The sequence below is a fragment of the Pristis pectinata genome, chromosome 23 (assembly GCF_009764475.1).
Source record: "Pristis pectinata isolate sPriPec2 chromosome 23, sPriPec2.1.pri, whole genome shotgun sequence".
NCBI lineage: Eukaryota > Metazoa > Chordata > Chondrichthyes > Rhinopristiformes > Pristidae > Pristis > Pristis pectinata.
This window is the reverse complement of record NC_067427.1, coordinates 33,480,698-33,494,432: the sequence shown is the minus strand read 5'-3', so window position 1 is coordinate 33,494,432 and position 13,735 is coordinate 33,480,698. Positions and strand designations below refer to the sequence as shown.

General features: G+C 43.7%; 1 protein-coding gene across 1 annotated transcript in view; it reads left to right on the top strand.

The window, feature by feature from the left end:
- The window catches only part of cacna1ba (calcium channel, voltage-dependent, N type, alpha 1B subunit, a), a 645,315-nt gene that overhangs the window by 249,811 nt on the left and 381,769 nt on the right, over positions 1 to 13,735 (top strand). Inside the window, 1 exon segment of the mRNA XM_052037346.1 lies at positions 10,909 to 11,000. Coding sequence (XP_051893306.1) covers positions 10,909 to 11,000 — 92 coding nt within the window.

The following is a 13,735-nucleotide window of genomic DNA, read 5'->3' as shown; positions in this document are numbered from 1 at the left end:
TACCCTTGACTAATATGTAGCAGTGGGTAAACAACAAATCCCTAGTGTGTTTACCTCCGCAGAAAAACAAAGTCAAAAAGTAGTTAGAGGGAATGAGATAACATGTGCTACCAGGTGGGGTTTGTTCACTTAAAAGTTTCATACATTGCTGAATCACTGATGACCGTTTCTCCAACTGCAGCAGTATTTATAACAGGCTCCTTAATCAGAATGGAAAGAGCAGAAAGCAGCAATGGTCATTTGTCAATTCATCACTTTAAAGCATTCTCCATTGAGGTCCATTCTTTCCTGGATAATCTGCTGAATGTTGGGTTATGTTCTTGTTCATCTTCTGGTGAAAGGGAAGCAGATGATTCAGCAGAGTGAGATTACATTTATGCACTAATGGGTTACCAGGCCCCACCAAGTTCACTCCTTTGGGCAGAAAATCAACAAATACAGCTGTATTTCACATCTCACTTCATTGAGAAAGAGGAAGAACAGGCATCAAATTCATTTGGAACATAGAAAATAGAACAGTGCAGCACAGAACAGGCCCTTCAGCCCACAATGTTGTGCCGACATAGCTAATCCCTCCTACCTACAGAATGCCCATATCCATCATTCATGTGCCCATTTCCTCTCATTCATGTGCCCATCCAAGCCCCTCTTAAAAGACCCTAATGAATTTGCCTCCACCGCCCTATCAGGCAACACATTCCAAGCATCCACCACTCTCTGGGTAAAAAACGTACCCCTCATATCTGTTCTGAACCTACCCCCTCTCACCTTAAATGCATGCCCTCTGGTATTGGATCGCTCAATAATGGGAAAAAGATATTGCTTGTCCACACTATCTATGCCCCTCATAATTATATAGACTTCCAACAGATCACCCCTCAGCCTCCGTTGCTCCGGATAAAGGAGCCCAAGTTTCTCCAGCCTCTCCTGATAGCACATGCCCTCTAATCCAGGCAGCATCCTAGTAAACCTCCTCTGTACCCTCTCTAAAGCCTTGACATCCTTCCTATAGTGAAAGTGACCAGAATTGCACACAATACTCTAAATGTGGCCTAACCGGAGTTCTATAGAGATGCATCATAACTTCTTGACTCCTGTACTCAATACCTCGATTAATAAATGCAATCATTCCATAAGCCTTCTTAACCACCCTATCTATCTATGTAGCCACTTTCAACGAGCCATGGACTTGCACCCCAAGGTCTCTCTGCTCTTCAATACCGTTAAGGGTCTTACCCTTAAGAGTGTACTGCCTCTTGACATTAGTCCCACCAAGGTGCAAAACCTCACATTTCTCTGGGTTAAACTCCATCTGCCATTTCTCTGCCCACATCTGCAGCTGTATCCATCGCCAGTCTTCTACACGATTCACAACTCCACCAATCTTGGTATCGTCTGCAAACTTACTGACCCATCCATCAACATACTCAGCCAGGTCATTTATGTTTAATGGCCAGGCACAACCAGCAAAATTACAGGGAAGGGGTTGTGTTTTAAAGCTACCATTCACTTGGTTTTACAGGAGGCAAGGAGCTACTTCAGACACCAACATATGTTAGTCAATGCTACCTTCATACTCTCCAACTGAGTTTCTTGAAAATAAACAGCTGATATTCTGCATTAATTTACATGATATATTAGACCAAATGCTTATCATTGTTTCTCTTATATTTTTAATTAAAAATTTGCTTTACTCATTATATAAAAGAAATGTTAACTTCCACCATTCCTTGTCCAAGGACAGAGAGATAATCTGTCACTAACACAGGCAAGTCTGTCAATGTTCTGTCAATGCTTTACAACATATTGGAATCAGAATCAGAATCAGGTTTACTATCACTGACATCTGACGTGAAATTTGTTGTTTTGCGGCAGCAGTACAGTGCAAAGACGTAAAAGTACTATAAGTTACAAAAATAAATAATGCAAAAAAGGTTCACAGACCATTCAGAAATCTGATGGTGGAGGGGAAGAAGCTGTTCCTGAATCATTGAGTGTGGGTCTTCAGGCTCCTGTACCTCCTCCCCGATGGTAGTAACGAGAAGAGGGCATGTCCCGAGTGGTGAGGGTCCTTAGTGATGGATGCCGCTTTCTTGAGGCACCGTCTTTTGAAGATGTCCTCGATGGCGGGGAGGGTTGTGGCCATGATGAAGCTGGCTGAGTCTGCAACCCTCTGCAGCCTCTTGCGATCCTGTGCATTGGAGCCTCCATTCCAAGCGGTGATGCAACCAGTGTAAGAATCGCCTGATGTAAAGGGTCAGTTGTGGTTCCTTTGGTTGTAATCTCACCTATGAATCAGTAGAACTACTCCATGGCCTTGTGCACAAAATCTAAGCTAACAATGCAGTGTGGGATATTGGGAGTACTTTCAGTATTTGCAGGAATACTGATGTTCGGATGAGATATGTATCCAAGATTCCAACTGCTTTCTCAGGTGAACTTGAAAAAAATTCCTGATGCATTTTTAAGGTACAGCAGGGGAGTTCTCCTCAATGAAACAAAAGCAGGACATGTGGAAATACTCAGCAGGTCAGGCAGTATCTGTGAAGAGAAGAACAGAGTGGATATCTCAGATGCCCCTTCATTGGAATTTGGAAAGTGAGAAAACATGTGTCTTTTAAGTTGCAGAGGTGTACAGATCAAAGAGAGTGGGATAGAGGGGATTGACCAAGGTGGATGAATTCTTGCCAAGTCAAAGATGAGTTCTCTGCAATGTATTGGTATAGGTATTGGTTTATTATTGTCGCTTGTACCGAGGTACAGTGAAAAACTTGTCTTGCATACCATTCATACAGATTAATTCATTACACAGTGCATTGAGGTAGTACAGGGTGAGAACAATAACAGAATACAGAGTAGAGTGTCACAGCTACAGGGAAGTGCATTGCAGGTAAACAATAAGGTGCAAGGTCAAACAAGGTAGATTGTGAGGTCAAGAGTCCATCTCATCGTATAAGGGAAGCTGTCCCTGAGCCTGGTGGGACGTGCCCTCAGGTTCCTGTATCTTCTGCCTGATGGGAGAGGAGAAAAGAGAGAATGACCCGGGTGGGTGGGGTCTTTGATTATGCTGGCTGTTCACCAAGGCAGCGAGAGGTATAGACAGACTCCATGGAGGGGAGGCTGGTTTCCATGATGTGCTGGGCTGTGTCCACAACTCTGCGGTTTCTTGCGGTCCCGGGCAGAGCAGTTGCCGTACCAAGCCGTGATGCATCCAGATAGGATGCTTTCTATGGTGCATCGATAAAAGTTGGTGAGTGTCAAAGGGGACATGCCAAATTTCTTTAACCTCCTGAGGAAGTAGAGGTGCTGGTGAGCTTTCTTGGTTGTGGCATCTATGTGGTTGGAACAGGACAGGCTATTGGTGATGTTCACCCCTAGGAACTTGAAGCTCTCAACCCTCTCGACCTCAGCACCATTGATGTAGACAGGTGCATGTACACCACCCCCTTTCCTGAAGTCAATGACCAGCTCTTTTGTTTTGTTGACATTGAGGGAAAGGTTGTTGTCATGACACCATTCCGCTAAGCTCTCTATCTCCATCCTGTACTCCGACTCATCATTGTTTGAGATACGGCCTACAACGGTGGTATCATCTGCAAACTTGTAGATGGAGTTAGAGCAGAATCTGGCCACACAGTCATGAGTATATAGGGAGTAGAGGGCTGAGGACGCAGCCTTGTGGGGCACCAGTGTTGAGAATAATCGTGCTGGAGGTATTGCTGCCTATCCTCACTGATTGCGGACTGTTGGTCAGAAAGGCAAGAATCCATTTGCAGAGGGAGGTGTTGAGTCCCAGGTCTTGGAGTTTGGTGATGAGTTTGCTTGGAATGTCCTGACCTTAATTCCTCAGTTACCATCATTGGGTAATGGTTGAACAAGTGAAGGTTGAACACAACAGTTGTCTGTGATTAACCTATAAATAACAAAGCCAAAACGAATCTTGGAATCACAAAATGATAAAGTGAAGAGAAGGCAGCCAATGACTCTTCAAATCAACACTGGCTGTTATCTCTACATTTTATAGGAGCTCGCTGTGCAAAATTTGGAAGTTGTGTTTTTATATCACAACAGTTATTACACTGCAGATTATTACATTAGCTGTGAAGTGCTTTGGGTCATGCCAAAAGAATATGGAATATAAATATGGGTCTTTCTTTCATCGTGACTCATTGTGCATTGTTTAATTCCTCCAAGTAAAAAAGACGCTCATCTTTGCTCACTGTTTACCTTTCATAGAATGAAGAAGACCAATGATATCCCATGTGGAGCATTTCAAGGCAACATGTTTCCCCATCTTTGTGATGTGATATTTCGAGAGCAATTCTCACACATACAACCCAGGAGGTTCGGTTGCTTTTTTAAATTCCAAAAGGCAATAGTAGTAATTTATATAACAACTTGGTGAATATATGATGTGGGTATAAATCCTGTTATGCAAAAATGATGGGAGCTGATGGTGCGGCTATTGATGTTGTAAGAAACAGTAATGCAGAGAAGTAACCTACATTAGTAATCACACCTACTTTGATTGCCACTTTATGAAATGTGATGCCATATGAGATGAAGGAAAAATTGAATTACAAAGCAAATGGATTTCCTGTGTTTGCTCTGGATGATTTCAACATTGCTGGAGGCTTCGAAGCAATTCATCTCTCTGCCGTGCTGAACAAGGGGAAGGCAGGGGTTAGAATTTATCTTCGGTCACCAGTTCACATGGGAACAGAATGTGAGGGGTGTATGGATACACATGCCTTTGGTACCCTTGGTCAAGGACAAGTTCCTCCCCTGCACGACAGTGAGTAACTTCTCCACAGAGGGCTGGACCACTGGACCCAGCAGGTGCATCAGCCTTCCCCACCCAGACAAGCAAATGGCTCTGATTTCTGAAACCATTTATCGTTTTCATCCAACACTTGTGATTGATCTCAAATCTCTGCCGCCCTCATTGCCTCTGCTACCTGATCTGCCAAGCACTTCCAGTTTTTACTGCTTTTTCTTTGGTCATCCCAACCTCTTTTGAATACATAAAAAGAAATCCCTCACTCGTGATACTCAGCACAATTCCTGCACATCCTATCTCAGCAATTTCAGTCACAATTATCCCAATAAACAATGAAATATTAAAGACACATAATCATCTTCAAGACCTGACAACAGATCCATGTGTAATAGAGAAGTTAAACGGTTCTGCTCTGATATCTGGGCTCCCGTTATCGTTGGTGATGCCATGAGCCTTGATGGTTTTACTTCATTCAAAAGCTGAATATATTTGCCTGGAAATCCATGCTGAGGGGGCAGTAAATGCCCCAGTCATGTCAGGGCCTTGCACTGCCCCTCTGAAGTTTATTCTCATGGTCCCAACGACATGAATCTGAGAGGCAGGTGCCACATTGTGTGCTGCTGTGGATAGTGATAAGTACTACCAGCCTCAACTGGGGAGAGTGTGCTGTGTGCCTGTGTGTGATGGAGGGGGAATAGAAGAGTCACCTTCAGAGTCAGGAAGGCAGGAATATGATGGGGTTAATATTTTATTTAAGAACCTTGTTTCAGGATTCAAATGTAAGGAGATCCATTTCCGGTTAGGGGCAGCTCATGAGTCAAGGAGACCTTCTCGTATCCTTTTCCTGCCCATTCTCTGTACAAATGTGGTTAGCGGTTGGAGGTCTCACTTGTTCTTGGAGTATTGTGTTGCCTAATTGCTTTTAGAAGGCATAAGGTAGCAGAGATATTTGCACTCAGTGTTAATTTATTTTACTCATTACCGGTGAGCTGTAAGATTTTCACGGGAATGAAGAGTAACTCCCCTTTACTCAAGGGACCAACGAATGAATCCTGACTGAATCCTGACAGCCATTTCCCTTTATCTTATGGTTAATGCATGTGATAGAACTACTTAACAGGCACTGTGCAATAGTGCAGTGAAGAATTCTAAATAATCCGTCTCCTTTACTGGCAAAAGAAGCAGGTGCAAGAGGAGAAAATCTCTGAATGTAGAGAGCTGCAATCATCCAGAAGGGTGATGGAGCAGATCCAGTAATAATTCTGAATGTGGAATTGTACTTGAAGGGGTTAAATGTGCATCATGCTGGGGAAAGGGTAGAGAAGCTCCTTCAAAGAGTGCAGACAGAAGCAGACCAGAACATGGTTCACCAGTGCTTTTCAAAGCCAGCTTGTACTCAAAAATAATGGGCGCCCATGTACAGGTCAGCTTTCCTGTACTGTTGGAAGCACTGACACTGCACACAGCAAGCACCACATCATACATAATTTATTAATGTTGTAATCACATTTATGGCATGATATTGAAAACATTGCGTTGCCTGCGATGAAGGTTATGGATGTTATCTTATATACATTAATCCATTGTGAAGCCCAGCTTAATGATAACCAAATATAGTTCATCAACAGCATTCGCTGGCACATTTCCTTTTAAAATAAGACACGTTTTCATTCATTTAGCATAGTTCGTTTCTCTTGCAAAGGTCTAGGAAGAAAACCCAACCCAAGTTATTTTAAATAAAAACAGAAACTGTTGTAAACATACAGCTGACTGATTCAGTACATGGCATGTGTGAATATTGCTGATGTGATCCAGGCTGAAACTCATTGTTTTATTGCTACGTGGGCACAGCACAGATGATGATATAGGGGTATGTTTTTTGGCCCCAGCATGAATCATGCAACATGGTCTCATCTGTGAGATGAACTCACTTCCAGACCTTCCTTCCACTGGCCACAGTGGAAATGCAGTTCAAAGACTAAGAGCTCACCCCTGACCAAGGAGGAATTTCACTGATGTATTTTGATCTTACTTCAGTCAGGCAATGCAAGACATGTCATGTCCGTGCGTGCAAATATTCTGGGGATTTAAGCTTTGTTACTTGGGCAGTGACCAATGGAGTGAACCCACCTGCTACTTGTTCAATATGGGTTATCACCCTTGCAAATTGTACAGCTTTGTTTGAAACTCTAAAGAACGGTCCACAGCAACATTCCCTTCTTGGGGACTATCCCAAAGCTCTTGACAGCCAGTGAGTCACCAACAAAGTATGGTCGATATTGTGTTGGCAAACCACACATCTAACCTGTGTTCAGTGATGTTGGGTGTTCGGTGATGTTGGTTTTAACATTGGGCCTTGCTTTGTACAATTTACCTGCCACGTTTCCTATAGTATAACAGTGACAATAATTTGGAAGTACTTAAACTGCTACAACACTTCAAAATGCTCTGTGGACATAGAAGGTGCCATATAAATGCAAGTCTGCCTGCCCTACTATTTTCCTTATTTTGCGGTGCTGCTTAACTTGGTGTACTTAAAACCGAGCAGTCGGTAATACTTACATAGTGCCTTTATCATTGTGAAGTAGGCCCTGGCGCTTCACAAAAGTGTCACCCACAAGATTTGACACTGAGCCATTTGAGATATTGGGACAGATGATCAAAAGATTTGCTCACAAGGGTAAGTCTCACAGATCACCTCAAAAAAGAGGAGAGTTTTAAGGAAAGAATCTAAGGGCTTCAGGTGAAGGTAGCTGATGACAGAGCCACTGGCGGTCTGATGAGAATCAGAACTTACAAGAGGCCAGAACCAGAGGAGTGAGACGATCATAGAGGGTCAGCAGACAGAAGGCTGCCCCCCTCTCTGCCTTGATTCCAGGCTCCACCTTCCTCTCCTATCAGCCCTTTGTCTCTCCACCTGTCACCTCCCAGCTTCTGGCACTGTTCCAACTCTGCCCTCCTCCATCTGCCTATCACCTCCCTCACCTGGATCCACCTATCACCTGCCAGCTCTTGCTCTACCCCTTCCCTCCACCTCTTTTTACTGGCCGTCTTTCAGTCCAGGTGAAGGGTCTCGACCCGAAACGTCGACTGTCCATTTCCCTCCACAGGTGCTGCCCGACCCGCTGAGTTCCTCCAGCTATTTGTGCATTGCTCCAGGTTCCTGTATCTGCAGCCTCTTGTGTCTTGACCTTTGAAGGTCATTGGACTTGCTCTCCCTGTGCAATATGCAAACCTGGTGCAGATACTTGGGTCCAATCATCCCGGACCTTGCTCTCCTGGACTCTTGACAATGGGTGGCCATAGCCAGTGTATCACTGAGGCCCCACATCCAGAACACCAATGCACCATCTGACAGAGCTATGTGTTTTCAGAAACTCTGAGGCCTTAAAATAGAGGTTACCTACAGAAACATTTGAAAATGATTAAAATTGTTTTAAATAATTCAAAAAATACATTAAATTTAAAACAGTACACTTATTTAAAACACATTAAATACTAACAAATAACTCTTGGCACAGTGATGTAGCAATTAGCCCTGCTACCTCTGAAACCCAGGTTCAATCCTGATCTTCAGTGCTGTCTGTGTGGAGTTTGCACACTCTCCCTGAGACCATCTTCCACATCCCAACGAGAGGTTGATTGGTTAATTAGCCGCTACAAGTTAGCCATCAGTGTCAGTAATTGGCAAAAGAATCGAAGGGAAGCAGATAAACATGTGTGAGAGGATAGGGTGCACGGACATGTGGCACAAGCCACCATGGACATAATGTGTGATGGAATGACATCAACATAGAGTAAAATTAATTTAAAAAACCTATCTCATTCTAATTCCCAATCTCCAGGTTGGGAATCTCCATTGAAGTGAATTGGGATTCAGATCCTTTGCCAGGTCTTGTCGGTAGAAGCCAAACAAAGTGACAGCTCCACGAACATCAGTCAGCTGCAGTGGAGATACACAGGTCCGGGACACATTGACCTGTGAACAGCTGAGTGCCGACCATTCCCATTGGAACAGTCGGCCACAGTCAGCTTAATCCAGACCCTCGTCTGGGATTTGCAGAGTATGATGCAAAACCTAGAAATTTTCATTTGGACAAATAGCCTCACTCTAATTGGAGAATGGTTTCTGTGTTTTACATTTTCCCTATAACAAAATACACAAGAGAAACATTGATCTTTGGATTGATCATTGATCAATCTGAAACATTGATCAATTTGAAACATTGATCATTGAGGGGTTTGGAGGGACGTGGTCCGGGTGCAGGTAGATGGGACTGGGCAGAAGATCAGGTCGGCATGGACGGATGGGCCGAAGGGCCTGTTCCTGCGCTGTAGTGCTCTGTGACCTCAATTGATCCTTTGAGCCAGAGGAGGACAGATTGTTCTAATTTGAGCCTTTTGTACATATTTCATCGAGCTTATGTAAAGGTTATGGTAATCGAATTGTCTGTATGAACTGCCTGAATATCAGTTATTTTAGAGAAACAAAGGACTGCAGATGCTGGAATCTAGATGAAAAACACCCACCCCCCTTCCCCACAACCTCCCCCTCCACCACGCTTCTTCTCTTCTTCCCATTCCTAGCCTCTTTTTACTATCTTTTCTTCCCTCTCTCTCCTTACCTTTGACCCATCCCCCGGTGAACCTGCTCTCCCCTCCTCCCCCGCACCTGCCCATCACTGTCTCTTCCCTGCATCTACCTATCACCACCCTGTGCCCACCCCGCCTCCCCCTCTTTTGTCCTCTTATCACTGCACTGCTTCTCCCTCCTATATATTGGGCTTCCCCTTTTCCTATCTTCAGTACTGAAGAAGGGCCCTGACCCCAAACATTGACCGCCTGCTTTTCTCCACGGATGCTGCCTGGCCTGCTGAGTTCCTCCAGCATCGTCGTGTTCTTCATCAGTTATTTTAGTGCAGTTTCAAATGTTCTGGAAGTCATCGAGTCTGTAGCACAGAAACTGGCCCTTTGGCCCACAGAGTCTTCACTGATCATCAGCCACCCATTCATACTAATCCAGTTTTATTCTCCCCACATTCCCACCAACTCACCCAGATCCTACCACCCACCTAAACACTAAGGGCAATTTATAGTGGCCAATTTAACCCACCATTCAGTACACCTTGAAATGTGGGAGGAAACTGGAGCACCAGGGGGAGCCCATGCAGTCAAGAGGAACGTGCGAACTCTGCACAGCACCGAGGATGAGGATTGAACCCGGGGCGCTGGAGCTGTGAGGCAGCAGTGCTCCGAACTGTGCACTCTGCTGCTCTGTATCTTTGCAAATCATGTCTCGCAACAGCCAGATCAATCAATGGAACACAAGTGACATGAAAAGCAAAGTTTGTGCTGCAAGTTGAGTGGGATCTGGGAATTTATGTCAACTGGATTTGTGGAATTGTTAAAATTCATGCCTAGGGTGTAGATCTGAATCCACCTGAATAATGGAATGGAGAGAGAGAGTCTTCACCAGGAGCACAAAATTGCTTCCAGTAAATCACCAGCCCAGTTTGGGATTGGGAAAAGAATTGAAATGTGGAGTAAAATGTGGGCAGATTCATAGAGTGCATGGTGCTGGTGATGAGCACATCCATCCTCAGCATGACTGGCTGATTTTATATTCGTTTGGTTAGCAGTGGCCTCGCATAAACTTGACAGATTGGTGAAGAATGGCTGTAGAGAAGAAACAGAATAGATCTGCCTGATAGTCAACCTTTGCGAACGGTGCCTTTGCCTGGTACAAGGCAGGTTCTGTGCAGCTTTCCTCCTCTGCCTCTCTCCGTGTCCTGTCAAGGCCCTTGTATAAAGGTGTGAGGTACGTCTCACCACTGTGCAGAGAATGAGTACAACACACAAAACTGCGCTCACCAGTGTAAATCAGCAAGCCCACAATTCACCAAAGATCAGAACTTGATTTATGACGGCTGTCCTGTTCTTTTCAGATATAAGGAGAACATAGAACAGTTCAGCACAGCACAGGCCCTTCGGCCCACAAGAGTTTAAGAAAAATCTACTCCTCACTTTAACAAACTTAAACATGCCTGCTGTGGTGTAACTGTCTGAAGCCAGACTTTTTATGGTGATTCTACAGGGAAGTTAATATTGTAATTGTTATTTCTGTACAGGATTTTGGCCACTGTTGGGACGGATTTTGATCTGCGAACCTTGAGGGCTGTCCGAGTACTGAGACCGCTGAAACTAGTATCTGGAATTCCAAGTATGTTGAACAAATGCTTCAATGTCACAATTTTTTTTCTAAGAATTACCAATATGTATGGTTGAAGGAGAATTTATGTTCATTTCATTTTTCATATTAAAAATTCATACATCAAATATGGTCACAGAATATTACAACCATCATTCTATTATTGTTAATTTAACAGTGAGGAAAATGTGTGATGTGCCACTGAACCTTGACATCGCCCCCTTTTCGTTGGTCATCAATCATTATTTTTTTTGAAGTTACTGGTTAAACTAAAGTAACTAATTGCTGGTTTATCTTTGACCAGTTAATCTACCACATTTAAATTCATAGTTCATTTGCCTAAATCTCCCCACTAACATCTAAAATTTGAAAGGAAAAGTTATGAATAAGTACTTTGGTTTGACTGTTGAAATAGAACATAAAACGTAGAACACTACAGCACAGTACAGGCCCTTCGGCCCACAATGTTGTGCCGACATTTTATCCTACTCTAAGGTCTATCTAACCCTTCCCTCCCACAGAGCCCCCTATTTTTCTATCATTCATGTGTCTATCTAAGAGTCTCTTAAATGTCCTTAATGTATCTGCTCCCACAACCTCTGCTGGCAGTGCGTTCCACGCACCCACCACTCTCTGTGTAAAAAAACTTACCCCTGACGTCCCCTTTATACCTTCCTCCAATCACCTTAAAATTATGTCCCCTCGTGTGAGCCATGGTTGCCCTAGGAAAAAGTCTCTGACTGTCCACTCGATCTATGCTTCTTATCATCTTGTACACCTCTATCAACTCACCTCTCATCTTCCTTCTCTCCAAAGAGAAAAGCCCTAAGTCACTCGACCTATCCTCATAAGATATGTTCTCCAATCCAGGCAACATCCTAGTAAATCTCCTCTGCACCCTCTCTAAAGCTTCCCCATCCTTTGTATAATGAGGTGACCAGAACTGAACACAGTACTCCAAGTGTGGTCTAACTAGAGTTCTATAGAGCTGCAACATCACCTCACGGCTCTTGAACTCAGTACCCTGACTAATGAAGGCCAACACACCACATGCCTTCTTAATAACCCTATCGACCTGTGTGGCAACCTTGACGGATCTATGGATGTGGACCCCAAGATCCCTCTGTTCCTCCACACTGCTAAGAGTCCTGCCATTAACCTTGTATTCTGCCTTCGAATTCGATCTCCCGAAGTGTATCACTTCACACTTTTCCGGGCTGAACTCCATTTGCCACTCCTCAGCCCAGGTCTGCATTCTATCAATATTCTGTTGTAATCTACAGCAACCTTCTACACTATCCACAACACCACCAACCTTTGTATCATCAGCAAACTTACTAACCCACCCACCACATGCTCATCCAAGTCATATATAAATATCACAAAGAGCAGGGGCCCCAGAACCAATCCCTGTGGAACACCACTAGTCACCGACCTCCAGGCAGAATACGCTCCATCTACCACCACCCTCTGTCTTCTATGGGCGAGCCAATTCTGAATCCACACAGCCAAGATTCCCTGGATCCCATGCCTCCTGACTTTCTGAATAAGCCTTCCATGAGGAACCTTATCAAACGCCTTACTAAAGTCCATGTAGACCACATCCACTGCTCTGCCTTCATCAATGTGCTTTGTCACATCCTCAAAGAATTCAATCAGGCTCGTGAGGCACAACCTGCCCCTCACAAAGCCATGCTGACTGTCCCTAATCAGCTTATGCTTCTCTGAATGCCCATAAATCTGGTCTCTAAATGGTACAAGAAATCCTCTGTTTGACTAGCTATTATTTGCTATATTTTGTATTGTTGCCACATGCCTTTTGGATATGTTCTGAAGGGGTAACCTTGGTAGACTACAGACTGAACTTCTTCTTGCTGATGTGATCTCCAAATGGTTTCTTCATTTGCTTCTCACCCTCAAAGTGACAAATGGAGAAAGCAGAAATGCTGCATTGAGACAAATCAGTAATAAAGTTTCATTTCCGATCACTTCATACTCCAGACATGACTTGGTCACACAGCCAAATCATGTCTTTGTTATTTCATATATTGAACTTTTCTTTTGTATATCCACATCCAGGCTGGGTAGATGGAAGTTGGATCCAGCACGGTGGATTTTACCATTACGTACTGAAAAATACACACTTTATTCCTCTTTTGCACTATTAATTTTGTAACATAGTAATTTTTATGTCTTGCACTGTGCTGCTGCTGCAAAACAAATTTCACGACTGTTACGAACCAGCAACAAAAGAAACACACTGAGTCATGGTTCAGTGTTAAAAACTACTTTATTAATAACTAATGATAATAAGAAAAATAAAAGTGAAAATGTTAGAATGTTAGAAGCAAAAATGTTAAACCTTGAACATTAACCCCAAAACTAAACTTGTCGTGTGTGTGTGGCAAATTCCCAAACTCCAAGTCCAGGAGTGGTTATTAAGGTTCAGTTCTGCAAGCCACAAGGTGAAACATGAGCAATGGCTTCTTCAACAACCACTGTTGTCTGAAGATAAGACGTAGATGTAGAGAACATAGAGAGAGTAATTACAAAATCCAAATGTTCCACGATGGAACCCAAACGACATCTCAGTGTTTACTTGGTAGTGGCTTCCTCACCCCGAAAAGCATCCGAATCGTGGCCGTCCGCACAAATACCTGTTTCCCTCTACAGGTCAGCAACAAAGTGAACTCCACCGGATTACTCCCAATTTACAGAAGTGGATGGTAGTAACAGACACAGTTATT